The following is a 14882-nucleotide window of genomic DNA, read 5'->3' as shown; positions in this document are numbered from 1 at the left end:
AAGTAGAAGGAGCAGATGAGATGCGAATCACCAGCCCTCTGGGGATGGACTCAAGTCCTTAGCAGGACAGGGAGGAATGAATGAGTTGAATAGAAACGGTAAAGCAGGACAGGAGGAGACTGATGCAGGAGACCAAGATAAAACATGTATGGGGCATGAGTGTGAGGAATATGGGCCGACATGCCAAGCAAAAATATACCATAGGTGTCTGGGGAGGAACATGAAGTGTGAGGAGAAAGAATACACGTCTTTGCTTCAGGAAAGACAACAGTTGATGCATCCGTTCACCCTTCTCTTCATGGATGTGTGTTGCAAAATAGCATGGTTTTATCTCTGAAGATGAGAAGTTTGTAACTTTTTGCTTGAACTAGGAGTTGGTTTCCTTGTCTGTCTTCCAGTTGTAAGTTGCTGGACTTCGGGGATTTTTTTTGCCTTTTACTAAATGTGCAGCTCAGGATTGAACTTCTATTGGTAATAGTTTATGGGTTCTTCTGGAGAACTTACTATAACTACCTTGTATATAACATGGGGATAAATGGTGGAAAAGGTGACCAGCTTGTTTAGCCTGTAAGCCCAGTGCCAGCATCTTCACATAGCTAAAAGTTTGCAGGGCATGCCTCGGGTCTGAGTGGGGAGGGATAGAAAAGACACAGATGGACTGACTTGCCAGTATCACACACAGCTGACTCACTGCTTCAGGGCAGTGTCTAAACTGGAAACCCATTCTTTTTGAAATGCGGTTGGGGATGGGAAGTAAAACTCATCTCCAAATATTCACCATGTGGATCCAGTGCTCCTTGTGGGCCTGTCTGTGTGTCAGTGTGGTTTGTCAGGGTGGAACCAGTTCCTCTCCTGGGCTTATTTCAAGGGCTGGTATGGTTCAATTTTATTTTTGCTTTTAAATAAAAGATGAATCCAGAATAAGTAAAATGCAGAGATTTGACTCCTACTCACAAACAGAAAGCCTAACACCTGAATATTGTGTTGGATTGCGAGCTGGTATTTCACTACCTAAAGAAAGCAAGGGTCAAACAAAAAGCCAATCAAAAAAACCATCAGAACTATCTTAAGGCAAGTCACTTCTGTTATAAATTTATCTTGCTTACATTACGCTTTAAAAAGCCATTAATAAAGATTGTATTCTAGCAGAGGATATGGTGGCAGCTCTAAAGAAACTAGAATTTTGGAGCCTGTTTAATTGCTGTTGCAATCCCGAGAAGTTTTTCCATACAGTGAAGGTGGGAGTAAATGTGGGTTGGTTTGGTTTTGGTTTCTTTTTTGTTTGTTGGGTTTTTTTATTTTGTTTTGTTTTTTAAAAAAAAAAGCAGCCTAACCAGCAACAAATTAAACACCACCACCCCTAAACCTGAAAAGTGCCATCTTAGCTGTCAGGGAGTGCAGTACTTTGGGTTACTGGAGCAGAAAGATACTTTAAAAAGAACTGTTTTTATTTGAGCACTTGGCAGCATCTTTGGACATCAAGGAGAGAATATTTCTCCAAGGAAAATGTGATTGTAGACACCACTGACATTTGGCAAAGGGAATCGGGGCCATGGGTAATAACCAAATCTGTTTTCTGAGATTAGAATCCACTCGATGGTGTTCTTGATAGTGACGAGCAAGGTTTGAGCTGTCAGATTCACCATATTTATTTTCCCTTCACTTCCCTGTCCCCAGCCACGATGCAACAGTAAGTAACGTGGTGCTGGGCACATGTTCTGCGCAGTCATATTTTAATAAACAAGCACAAACTGTTAAAGTTAACTCTCTTCAGTCCTAAATTTTTCTTTCATGTAGAACTCTAAGGAGGTGTAGGTAGCAATTGCTAAACTGTCATTATTTGTATTTTTCCCCACCTGCACATTTTAGTTTAAAAAACCCCCCAACCTTAATTTAACATGACACGAGTAGGAAACAACCGTATGTGGTTTAAGAGTTGCTGGAACTTCATAACCATGCAATGGCACAACCAGGGAGGACGTGTATTTTACGGTAAGAAGGGGAAGCGTGCGGGGGGGCGGGGGGGCTGCCGAAACGCCTCGGGAACCGGCTCCCGGGGACGGCTGGAAGCAAGAGCGAGTGACGGGTTCCCCCTGGTGGCCCGAGCGGGGCAAAGCCTCTCCGTCAGAGCAGAAAAAACGTGGGTTTACTGTCCTGGAGACGACAAAGAGAGAAGTCGTTCTGGTTTAGGTGGAGGATGTCGTGCTGCACAAACAAAAGTTATTTTAACTTGTAGCAATCAAAGGAATCATGGAATGGTTTAGGTTGGAAGGGACCTTAAAGATAGTCGTGTTCCACCCCCCCTGCCATGGGCAGGGACACCTCCCACCAGACCAGGTTGCTCAAAGCCCCATCCAGCCTGGCCTTGAACACCTCCAGGGATGGGGCATCCACAACTTCTCTGGGCAACCTGTTCCAGTGTCTAACCACCCTCACAGTAAAGAATATCTTCCTAATATCTATTCTAAATCTATCTTCCAGTTTGAAGCCATTTCCCTCTCATCCTGTCACTACATGCCCTTGTAAAAAGTCCTTCCCCAGGTGGGGATGTGTATTTTGGTTGGGAGGTTTATTTGTTGTTGATCATGATGTAAGCTCTTGTTTAGATACTCAAGAAGCAGCTTTATCTATGACTAAATATCCACTGGGGTGCAAATTTGCTCTAGTTTCATCAGGCGAGAGCACACAGAGAACAACAGCTCTGCTGCCCACCTCCTCCGCACCTTCCCCTGCCATTTCTGCTCCCGCGCATGTGTGGGGGCCTCTCCTGCCCCCTCGCTTAACTCAGGGCTTTCTCATCCTTCCAGGCTGCATGAGCTCCCCCAGTGTTGTCCCCCATCAGCCGGGCTGCAAGCCTTCATGCTGCACCCTGTATGTGGATGCTGGATTAAATTATAAAAATACTTGGCTGAGGAAAATGTTTGGGGTTTTTTCTTCACTTGAGATGAAGGCTGGCAGCGGCCGAGTGCCTGCCCTTCCAGGTGGTGGGGTGCTACCTAAGCCCTTGGCTGAGAGTTGCAAAAAAAAAAATGCCCAAACAGGAGTGGCTACCAAACACAGGGCCTCGGGGTACGGCCTCGCTTTGACAGAAGCTCAGCATGGCAAGCCGCTGACCCTCAGAGGGAAGCGAGCTAATCTTGAACGGTTGAGGGTGCTCCTCCTCTTTTGGCAGAGGTGGCGGGATTATACATGACGCAGCTGAACCGTGGCGGTTCCCGAGGCATGCCCTCCAGCTGGCACCCAACTCAGCATATCTAACCATGCTAGCATCACCCGGGAGCAGTTTCACGCTGAGCTGGGGTAGTCTTTCTGTCGAAGAATGGAAAGGGACAGAGAGACGAGGAGACTGGGAACCGGTGGGAGATTCACGTCTACTTGACAATCTCCTGAAAATGGTAGCGCTTCAACAAAAATCCACGGCCCCATGTGAAAATACACTTGGGGCTGGGATCAACCCATCACGTAACAACCCAAAGTTGAGTGAGGATGCTCGCCCAACAGCAGCGACCTCTAATCTCTCTTCCTGAAGAAGTTAAGGCAGTGTTTCCCTCAGTACCCGCTGCAGGATGGGCACGGACTGACCTCGACCCTGTGTGTGGATCAGCACCCGCACTGCTGAGGGCACCAAGCGTGAGTTCAGCGTGGGAGTGCTCCACTGTGGAAGAGTCCTGAGGGAAGGTGACACTTCCTGGAGCCTGTAAAGGGATTAAGAGGCAGGCTGCATTCAAGCAACTTTAGGTGTTTTCATCCAGCCTCAGGTCTCCTCATTCCTTCAGGGGATGCTTGTGTCCATAATGCCTTGCAAAAAGCTCCAAAGTCGTGGCATCACTTACCAGTCAGGGCCTGTGGCTGCTTCGACAAAACTGCATTTCAAGACACAAGCATCAGCCCAAATGTTAGCAGTAAAACCTCTTGGGTGGTGTCCTCCTAACTCTGCCAAATTGCCTGGGAAATGTTGCCAGCTAGCTTGAATAGTCTTTTGGGGTTTTGCAGCGCCTGAAATACCTCCTGTTTCCTGTCATCAGATGCTTTTCCTGCCTTCTAAATCTCTTATAGGTACATTCAAAGTTAATTACATCGGAGCTTTAATTCACGTCATCTGCAGGGCTGATAATCCTGCCCCCCCTCTCCTCCCCCGCCGTGTGGCTTGGCGAGGAAGCAGCAATTAAAACCTGCCTTTCCTGACCCGGGTACCTGCTCCTCTGCCTGCCTTGGCAGGGCAGAGCTCCCTCTGACCTGTCTGTGTGTGGTGGCATGTGCCCGGCTCCTGCCTGAAGTCCCCCAGTCTCCAATGCATGGGATGGGGGGGACTTGTCCCTCCCGGACATGGCTTGGGTGGTGCCAGTGATGAGAGCTGCCCATGCCGAACCTTGCAAGGAGAGGAAGAAACGTGCAACTGGAAATAAACTGGTGGTTAGAGATGGTCTGAGCACCCCGGGGCCGTGCCAGCTTATGGGCAAGCAGATGGATCTTAACTGCCTTCTGCTGTGATTTCATGCTGTCCTGAAGTGCTGGCAGGGTTGTTAGGCAGAAAGCCAGGACTGTGGAAGTAGAAGGGGCTCCTGGAGATGGTCTGGTCCAGCCCTCCTGCCCTGCGCGGGGTCACCCCGAGCTGGCTGCCCAGGACCATGTCTACTTGGGATCTGAGTATCTTCAAGGATGGAGACTCTGCAAACTCTCCGGGCAACCTGTTCCTGTGTTCAGTTGCTGTAGTAAAGTTGTTTCTTATGTTTAAATTAAATTGCCTATATAGGTACTGCTAAATGCAAAGCTAGACTAACGCAAATAATTCTTAGTGGCGTATCCTACAGAAGACAGCAGATTTGAGACTGACATCCCCTACTAGCAGCTTTCCATACCCTGCCTGGTAGAGGTGCCATCCTCTCTGAAGCCCCAGGAGTGTTTTATCCTCAGGACAACTCTTCCCTTTGGATGTATTCCTGTTATCCATCTGCCAGAAGAGCCCAGACTTTGTACCGTATCCTTCCACTGCCACGTTCTCTGGAGCAGCCTGTGCCAAGTTGTCGTGGTCCTGTCACACACCAGGGAGTTTGTCCTTGCTGGTGGCTGAAAAACAGCTAGTTGTAAGATGTGCTGTGCACTATAAATAGCACGGCCCCGACGAGTCTTGGGAGTAATGCCTGTAAAATAGCAAGTGTGCTCTGGGTTACACATTAAACCATCCAAAACCACTGGACTTTGTCTGCTGCTCTCAAAATGAAGGGGTATAAAAAAAAGTGCTCTGGTCAAATGAGTGCTGCTGAGAAGTGCCGCCCTGCCCTTAAGCTGGACAAAGTGGCTGGTGGTTCCTGGTGTGGGTGCTGCGGGGAGGATGTGCTCCATCCCACGCCAGCTTCTGCAGGTGGGCACCCCCTCAAGCAAGCAATTTGCACAGCTTTTTTGCTTCATGCCTCTCTCAAAACACACCCCACGCCCTCCCGGTGAATCAAAACCCACTTACAAATAGGTGGCAGCACGCCCACCGAACGGGTCCTTCTGGGAGGAAAGCAGATGATTACTGGGATGCTTCTGGGAAGAGATGAGGGTGGTCAGTGGGAAGGTAAAGGCAGGGGAGGGAAGCAGTGGGGAGGAAGTGGAGTAAGAGCAGAGAGGCCCTTTGGCTGTTCCCCCCATCAGTAAGTCACTGAATGAAGCTGCTAGAACTAAAAACCCCAACTAAACCGTATCCCTATAGGTAAGATACTGTACTGGGACTTCACTGAGTGCTAATCCGCCTTTTACCCCAAACTTTGTGCAATTAGTAACATCTCCAAAGAGAAGGTACTTGCAGTGAACACATGGATTTATAGTCCAGACATTGGTGGCATCTAAAGAAAAACAAAGTACTTACTGCTTCTAAACAAAGCAATGGGGGAGCCAAATAATTTAGCATGTTGGGTTTTGCTCCTTCAAACATTCTTTGTTGCGTAGTTTATGAAATGTCAGGTCGAAGACTTACTGGAACAAAAAAGCCGAGGAAACGATGCGAAGGCTGGGGGATGGCTGGGACAGAGGCAGGGTGAGCTATTCAGGCCAAGCTGCTGCACCTTCTTAGAAACTTAATCTAGTCTTAAAGCAGCTTGGCCTGGCAGAAGCTAAAAGGGAACGGGAGGGATTAAGGCTGGGGCCGCCTCCCTTTTTTAGCTTTCACACCTCCAGCACCCTACGCTGTCCTCCACCTGTCTCGCCCTGCCAGCTCCCAGGCTTCCCCGAGGCACAGGAGTTAAGTTTTGCGTTTTATAAACCCCTCTGGCTTCCTGCAGCTCCATCCTGCCTCTCTTGAGGAGCTGGCTTGATGCCAAACAGTGACATAAATCTAGATTTTTCACGGCAACGGGTGCAAGTGGTGCAATATACGTAGCCCACAAAAAAGATGTTTTTGGGGATAGTCACTGAGCCCAAACTAGAAAAAAGGAGCTACTGTCTCATCTTCCAAGTCCCTCTTGCAGCAAAGCTAAAAGAAACACTTGCAGAAAACCCAGCTAGTTGTAAATTTACTTCTGCTCTCTCAGCTAGTTGCAGACCTCCTCCCCCCGCCTCCAACCCCCCCATTCCTCCTCCTTTAATTTGGTTGTGGTCCAGTCGGAGTTCCGGCTGATCCACCTCCAGCCTGGAGCGCAGGTGTAGGGGAAACACGAGGATGCTAATTCTGCACTTTCTGTTCTTTCCCTGTACTGGGGGGAGAGGAAGAAGTAAGTATTCCTTAAGTGCAAGGAGTGCCACCTAATGGCCTGTTGAAGAATTCCAAAGCTTCACACAGACTGGTGTCTGGGTATTTTTTTTCCATATACATGAATATATGAAAACACACACAGTGTATTCGCACACACACACAGAAATGCAAGTGTCTTTCATGGCCGGTATATCCACAAATTATGCTTTAAGGGTAATTTAATGTAGAGTCTTTACATTCATATGCAAACAATGCTTTCTTTAAGCTCAAGACTTCAAAACAGCTGTAATAATTCAGGTGCAATAAGAACTTGGGTATTTCAATCTGGAGTGTAAAACTGATGAATGCTGGCTGGCAGGTGAGGAGCAGGTGCTGGAAAGAAGCTGTTTCACTGCTGTCATTGCTATGTCAGGCAGCAACAACGATGCTCATAGGGGAACTCAGGTCAGGTGTAACCTCAGGAGATCACTCAGTCCAACCTTGTATCAGGCCTTCAGTGTAAGGTGGCAAAATGCGACAGCTGCTGCACCAACACTGCTCAGGGATGACTGGGTCTGGCAGTGATGAAGCAAACAGCTGTGGTGGCAGTTTCTTAACATTCTCCAGCCAGAGAGGTTTGCATCACCCCATCATCGCCGTGAATTGCTCCAACTGATTCAGAAGAGATGTCTACCTTGTTCTTTCTAGCTGTTACCCTTCGGTACAGTGCAGCTTGCCTTACTGTAAGGATGTGTAGGGATGCTGCGTGTATGGAAAATACAACAGAACCGAGGGGCTCCAGAAGAACACAGAAAGAAGAACAGAAAAATCCTTATAAGCCCTCTACTCTACAGCACGTCTTGCTGCTGCAGCAAGAGAAGCCTGAAGTTTGAATAGCTACTTTGCATTTCAGGAATTATTCCCTAGTTGTCTGGTTACGACTAAGCCCTCGCTAGGCTTTGATTTTGTAACACAGTACCTGGTATCCCTTATTACCAGCACTGGTGCAGCCACAGGTAGCACAGCATAGAAAACCGAGGTGGAACCTCCTGTAGGTGGTTCCAAATGAACAACGTTTAGTTGTTCTCTTGAAAAACGTTCCTAGAAAGGAGGCTCAGGGTAACTAATTCCTACACCCTTTGAGCAGCGGCACCCTCCCCGCCGGAGCAGGGACATAAATAGCCTGCTCATCAGCTTACACATCGGAATTAGGGTTGAACTTGCTGTAAGAATACGCTTCCCATGTGACCTAGATACCCCAGTGAATAAAAGAGTGGCTGGACTACAGGAGATGGAAAAGTAGAGAGGAATGGCATGTTATCACTTTTAAAACATGTTATAAAGCAGACTATTTCTATTACATATCTTCATGCATGATACTCAATTATTAGTCCAGAGAAAAATGCTACTTCCAATTCCTTCATCAGAACTCATAAAGTGTTACGAAAACTTCCTAGACAAACATTTCCTTAAAAAGTAAAAAACACTTGAAAATATTTGACCTTTGAGATTTCTGGCCCGATAACCAGTTTCAAGGCAACTTAAGAACAGCCTCTTTCGTTGTAATGAAATAGCAAAGTAACCCCCACTTAGGGAGTTTCACCTCTAGAAATGTTATCATCCTGAGTAATTCCAGTAGATCACCACAGAATGACACTGCTTTTACTCTTAGTTTGCAGAGCGATTTGCTGACCTCTCTCATACCTGATTCGTCTCAGAAATCAAGCATATTAACTTGTTTCTCGGATTTCCAGTCAGGCAACTTACTGTGCAGTTCAGCAAAGCATGTTTGTTCAAGATTCATGACTAGTTAGTGTTGTTACGGACAGCATCTAAACTCACTCAGGACAAAGTCAACCAGTACAGAAGATGAAATTCCCCACTTCTGACCCAAATTTACCAGCGTATTTTGAAAACATACCAGTAGTCATTGTTATAATTGTGGAAAGGGCACTGTATCCAAGAACAAAATCTTACAGAAACAGCATTCACAGTAACATACCCCCCAAAAACAAGGCCATGACCTGTTAATAATAGCCTGCAATAGGTAGCAGCGGCAAAGCCTACCCACCCAGCTCTTTGTCACCTTTATCGCTGTATAAAAGGGATCTTGGCATCATAATACTTCATTGTAAAAACACACATGGGCAAAGGTGATGTTTTTTTCTACAGCTGGTCCAAAACTGCTCAATTGTTTTGAAACCAGATCTATTTTAGGACACTTGTATACTTGAGACAGGACTTGCCTATAGATTAAGTTCCCCCCACGGTGCCCCGGCGGGCTTATACTAGTCACTGAATTCTAAAGGCCAATCGCCACATTTGTTCCTATTTGTTGTTCAAATTAACACTGTTGATGTAAAAGAAGACATTAGAAAAAAAAATCCATTTGAATATGATGATATATTTAACAATGCCCCCTTCCTGGAGCAATCCTTTACTCTTATCAGTTGCAGTGGGAAAGACAAACCAGGAAACTGATGGGAACAATAGTAAGGGAAATACCTCTCAAAAAATGTTTTATGATGCGAGACAATTCATGATGCCAATCTAGTCTTCATCCTAAAAAACATATGATAGTACAAATACTTCTGAGTAGAACTGTCCTTGTAAATGTGAGGTTTCACTGGGAACACTGACACATACTGCAGTTCTAAGAAGGAAGTATGGAAAATCAACACATCAAATCAAGTTTCAGAATCAGCATTTGTAAAATTTTCCACAGAAATGCAACACAAGTGAAACTGTACTAAAAATATGATGAAGGCAGCAGAGGTTGATGCAGTCTGTATTCACCAACACCTGTTTTTACAGGGACATTTAAGAAGGAAGTGTTAATGCAGAAAGGATCGATTACACCAGAGTGTTATTAGCTATTCAGGTGAGCCCACTGGTGAGTAACATAAGACAGCCGCAACTGCCATGTGAAACCCAGGCTTAATGAAAATTTAAAATCCAGTACTAATTTATTCAGAATATGCAAGAACAATCCAATTCACATTAAACATCTGTAGCATCAGTATTTTAAAAAATACACCAATGTCTAAAAAGAGTAAAGGTATCATTTGCCAAATTCAATTGCACATCAGTTTATTTCCCCATTTCAAAAGGGAGCAGCAAGTAATTGATTATATAAAGGCAAACATATGTGCATCTGAGGCTAATATAGCCATTTAAAGTTGTAACAACAATATATGAAACAGTGTAATTATTTTTTCCTTTTTTTTTTTTTAAACAAAAATATGTATAATCAGTTTTACAAGTAAGGAGTCAAGCTGTTAACTGTTTAACCAGTTAAATACTTTCAATGCAGCAAGAGAACTGTTAACATTTCAGAAAGTTTACATAGAAAACACATCTGCTCAGCATTCGTAACTTCTCACGGCACAATGGTTTTAGAACTCAAGTGACTGGCTTGTTGGATACTAACCACCAAGCTGGCTGGCTTCCAGAAGCAGCAAAACAAAGACTGTCAACTAAGTCAATTTAATGCCATTTTGGCCTGTGAAGCACTGGAAGTTTAACTGAAAAATCATGAAGGCTTTTATGATACAGCCAGGAAGAGTCTTTACCAGTATTGCTACCAATATCCCTCACAACTTTTACTCACTAGTTTCAGCATAGGGGGATCAGTTACTCATGCACACAATATCTATATCCTAAAAACCAGTGAACTATCAAGGCAGAGTTTGTGCAAACCATCAGAAAAAGTTGGTGGAGAGTCTAGCTGGGATCCTGGACCAAAAGACACAGAAGACATGTTCATTAGCTTCCATTTGACCACTCTAACATTTAACAGTATAGCTAACATCTAAATCCTTTTTGAAAACAAGATCTTCAAAATGTTTTCTTTTTTTAAGTTGAGCCCTTAAGTGCAGGGCCTTCTTATCTACCAAATGTCTTGCACTTGATTTCCTAGCACCTTCATTGCCCTTCTGCATTTTCTTTTCCTGCTACAACCCACCCATTAAATCTAAATGGTTGCTTTGCTATGTTTTTGATGCCTATGCCTCTCCCGTCTCTGACAAAAGCCCATATTTGCGATTCTCACCTGTTTTCAAAAAGGTCACAGGTGAGAAGGACTACCTGAGTGCAATTGTGGCTTATGCAAAATATTTACTATTCTAAAAATACCTGCTACTTAATTACATTGAGTAAATAGAAAAATTCTTATCTATGATAGGTGGTTAACTTTAAGAATGGCCCAAAACACTTAAAAAAAAACAACACAAAGGGTTTTTAAATACAAAGAAAAAAAATAGCAGGATTGACAATGTCTTGATTTTAAAAGACTGCCTTCAAAACACGCAGTTCGACAGAATCCACTTTCTCTTGTATTACCCGGGTTCTGCAGCAAGAACACTGGCAAAAACATTCACCTACTAAAACATGAGTATTCGATTCTTTGGAACAGCAGTAGCAGCTGGCTTTGGAACATAAATAGCAGCGAGCTTCCTCGTCAGCGCTGATGTGCAACTCCACAAAACTTGTTGTTCAGCATGCTGACAGTAGTTTACATTCCAGTTCAGAACAGGAGCACAGGGAAGTAACCACAGCTAAGCAAACCCTGAGCAAAGTAGTTTTCAAGCAACGTTTTCAGCCCTGGTTTATCTTTTTAAAAGGTTTTATGCAAGACAAGAATCAAGGTGTTCATTTATTTTAGACTCCAAAACCTCAGACTGGCAAACAGGACAACCAACTTTTTTCTCCTGGCTTACAGCAGTGCTGGAACTTGCAGAGGACACGGTAGATTCAGTTTTGGTTTTCATAGGTGTATTTATACTTGAAGTGACATCAGTACTCCCTTTTTTAATGAAATAGTTTTCAAAGGCAGTTTTGTCTTCTATTTTTGGCCATTGCTGCACTATATTACTACATTCTGAGCTCTTTTTCGCAGATGCAGCCTCAGCTGCTGTTGTCTGCTCAAAACAAAATTGTTTTGGTGGCCTGTTATAAAATGGCATAACCCTCTTGCCATTTGCAGAAGCTTGGTTTGATTTTTCTTCCATAACACGAGCAATTTTAACAGGTGACCCATTAACATTCTTGTAAGCTTTTGTATTAGCAACAGAGGGTTTAGGAAACTCACGCTTTGAAGCTAAGTTGATTTTCTCACTGGCATCGTCAGTATAAAGTGGAAAGAAGATGCCACTACGGGGCGATTTTTCAAATTTTATCTCATTTTTAGGGATTGGTATTGTCTTTACTGCTGAACGATGCTGTGAACCAGGTGTTTCACTGTTTCTAACACTGCTGCTGGAATTTATGCTTTTTTCCGAGAGTCCACTGTCTCCTCCTCCAAGCCGATATCCCTTTCCACTGAAAGGCATATCACATGTTTGTGTCTTGCCTGCAAAATAAGAGAAGAAAGTAAGAAAAGTTAGTAACTTTTTCATATATAAATCATGGGCTTAGTATTTCATGTGCTTTGCCCAAAAAATAAACTGCTTGAGAACAGCATAGCAAACTAAAACTTTTGCAAACAATTAAGTTGATAAGTAGCCTAGAAATGCACAAATAAAATGGGCCATCTTCTTTGCTACGTAACAGTAATATCTAAACAAAGCTCACATGGTCGTTCATCTGTATTTGTTCAAGGAACTGTTTTTCCAAAACAGTTTGGAAAAGAAAAAAAGAAGAATTATTTTAAATACCTCTGTTAGTTGACTCGGAATTTGGAAGTTTTGCTGGCTGGGTTTTCTCCTTGGATTTCTTAGAGAAGTTCTCTGGCTCCTTCACTTTTGTGAATGTACCGCCACATGTCTCTTGATGGTCAGCCCACCAAAAGTCTCGTGCAGAGGGTGCTCTATTCATCGAACGTTTCACATATCCAAAGTAAGGTTTTCGATTTTGACAGGGACCATTGCATCGCCACCAGTGCTGGCGGTACAAATCCACCTCATCATGAAAAGTGTGATAGATCTAGGTTCAAGAAAAAAAAAAAAGCAGTCATTCAGAAAGTTTCCAATTTTGTATCACTAGCTCTACAATATTTTTATAAAAATACATTACCATTTTATTCCTTCCATTACTGCTGTGATTTTTACATTACCAGTTAAAAGAGCTGACCCTGGGCAAAATTTCATCAACATTTAGCTACCATTAAAACAAAGCTTTTTTTTTTTTAAAAAAAAATAAATATAATGTCAGGACATGTAAGAATATGTCCTGGCTATCTTGTTTGAACTGCAATAAAATCACTTCGAAAAATCTTTCTCCAATTTCACCCTAAATGATGTTACTGTATAGAATGCTTTGTATTCTCCCTCCAGTTATTATCTTAATTAATCTTATCAGACACATTATTTTAAATACTATCAATTCCTAAGCCTCTACTGATATAAATTTTAACTAAAACAGACTGCTCTTCCCCAGATATTATTCTGAACATGGAACTATTCTGTCCCTGGTATCACTAAGTTGTTTCAAGGTTAAAACAGAAGTTTAAAGAAAAGTACTTACAGAGAGTGTACTTGAAAATTATATGACTAACAACTCACCACATCTTCCTAAACCTGTTCCCACCACCATTCCCAAGAAAATAACTGTGGAACTGGCATACACTTGGATGCAAATTTTTATTGGTACCAACTGTGGAGTGTCTAAAAAGAACAAATGTATTCCTCATACCATACCAGCCATACTAAAACAACAAATCAGGAAGAAACCTCTATTAAATTAGGTTAAGTGGATTATGCTTACTGTGACATTGGCTCCAGTCAAGCGATTAATGCGACGCATATGTTTGCAGAACTCTGGTCCATGAGATTCACGGTCTTTGTCATTATTAGTAACAAAAAGCAGGGCATGGATCATTTCATGCAACAGTGTCTGAAACGATGCAAATCATTAGCCGTTTACTGAAAAGCATTACATATGTTTTCAAAATTAATCTGGGAGTATCTTACTCCTCTACATTTATCTTGGTACTGGTCTTATTTTCCTGCATTCACATGTTCAGTGTGAGTCATAAAAACATAATACTTACTCTACCTGTCAAATCAAATCATGTCTATTCCCATACCACCAAAACATGCTGGAGAATATTACTACAGTAAGTGACATTCCAAACAGAAGAAATAATCCTCAAACTTAAGTCAGATCTTTAAAGAGATCATCCCCTCCTACAACCCAAAAAGAGACACTTGTGAGAAAGCTGAAACTCTACAGTATTTCTGTTCGTTAAGCAAAGACGAATGTTAAGCCAACTCAAAGCAGTAGCCCTGACAGAGGCACAAGCAGCAACACAAAGTTATGTTTACAGTCATATCCTATATCCTTATTTTCTGCCATTAGCCTTTTGACCTAAAAGATGAAACTACAGCCATTTTCTGATTGTGCTTTCAGTCCATGCTCGTTTTTAATATTAGAAGATAACTTAGGACTAAAAAAAAAGTCTTTTTTTTTTCTTTATAAAGTCAGTAAAATAAACAACTGACTTTAGACTCCTAGTCAGACCTCCCCATTTAGAAGTATAAAACTGAAAGATTACCATGATATTGCCACACAAGCAACACAAATGTAGCAATAAAACCACCGCTATTTTACAAGCTACAAGTCACTGTATAAAAGAATTCCACTAGGAAATGGAAAATGTGCGTATGGGATGGGGGGGGGGAGGCACAATGCATTGTATGTGCAGATTCATGAGTAGTCTTCAAATACCTCAACGAGATCCTTCCTTGGTCTTAACTTCAGGAGCGGCTCACTTAGACGAATGGAACACATTCCACCTCTTCCTTCATACCTGCACACTCCAGCACAGCTGAAAGAGATATGGAAAGAAAATATGAAAAGCTACTTGTTTCTGTAGTACGGGAAGAAAATTGAGAATTGGAGTTAAAATGCTGGTCCCTTCCAACACACACTATCAGAATCTGAAAAAACACTTTTAGTAGTTACTCAGAAAACTGAACATTGTTAAGCAAGAAAAAAAAAACACCCCACAAGTTACTTAAAATAAACTGTGATTGAACTAGCAAAAGGGATACTATAATTTATTAGATCTCTTGCAATCACTTAATTCAAAGCTCACAATTGGGGAAGGGAATCACAATGGACTGTTCCAAGCTAACCTGTTTAGGAGGCAGAGAACTGCTTTCATTTGAACTCCTGATGGAGTGAGACACATAAAACACAGGCTGAAGGTCCACAGCAGCCAACACCGACTCAACTGCTGGTTGTTGCAATTTCACCCCTCACCCTCCCCCAACTTTTGATGCCTGCTGAA

General features: G+C 43.0%; 1 protein-coding gene across 1 annotated transcript in view; it reads right to left on the bottom strand.

Annotated features, from left to right (window-relative positions):
- Positions 1 to 11277: 11277 nt before the first annotated feature.
- SPRTN (SprT-like N-terminal domain) overlaps positions 11278 to 14882 on the bottom strand; it is a 3939-nt gene continuing 334 nt past the window's right edge. The window contains exons 2-5 of the mRNA XM_009891160.1: positions 14318 to 14417; positions 13355 to 13483; positions 12307 to 12574; positions 11278 to 12002 (exon numbers count right to left, since the gene is read on the bottom strand). Coding sequence (XP_009889462.1) covers positions 11278 to 12002; positions 12307 to 12574; positions 13355 to 13483; positions 14318 to 14417 — 1222 coding nt within the window. The remainder of the gene's footprint in view (positions 12003 to 12306; positions 12575 to 13354; positions 13484 to 14317; positions 14418 to 14882) is intronic.

Source organism: Charadrius vociferus, unplaced genomic scaffold (genome assembly GCF_000708025.1).
Source record: "Charadrius vociferus isolate BGI_N301 unplaced genomic scaffold, ASM70802v2 scaffold78, whole genome shotgun sequence".
Classification (NCBI taxonomy): Eukaryota; Metazoa; Chordata; class Aves; order Charadriiformes; family Charadriidae; genus Charadrius; species Charadrius vociferus.
Note: the sequence above shows the minus strand (reverse complement) of the source record. Positions and strands in the feature narration are given on the sequence as shown.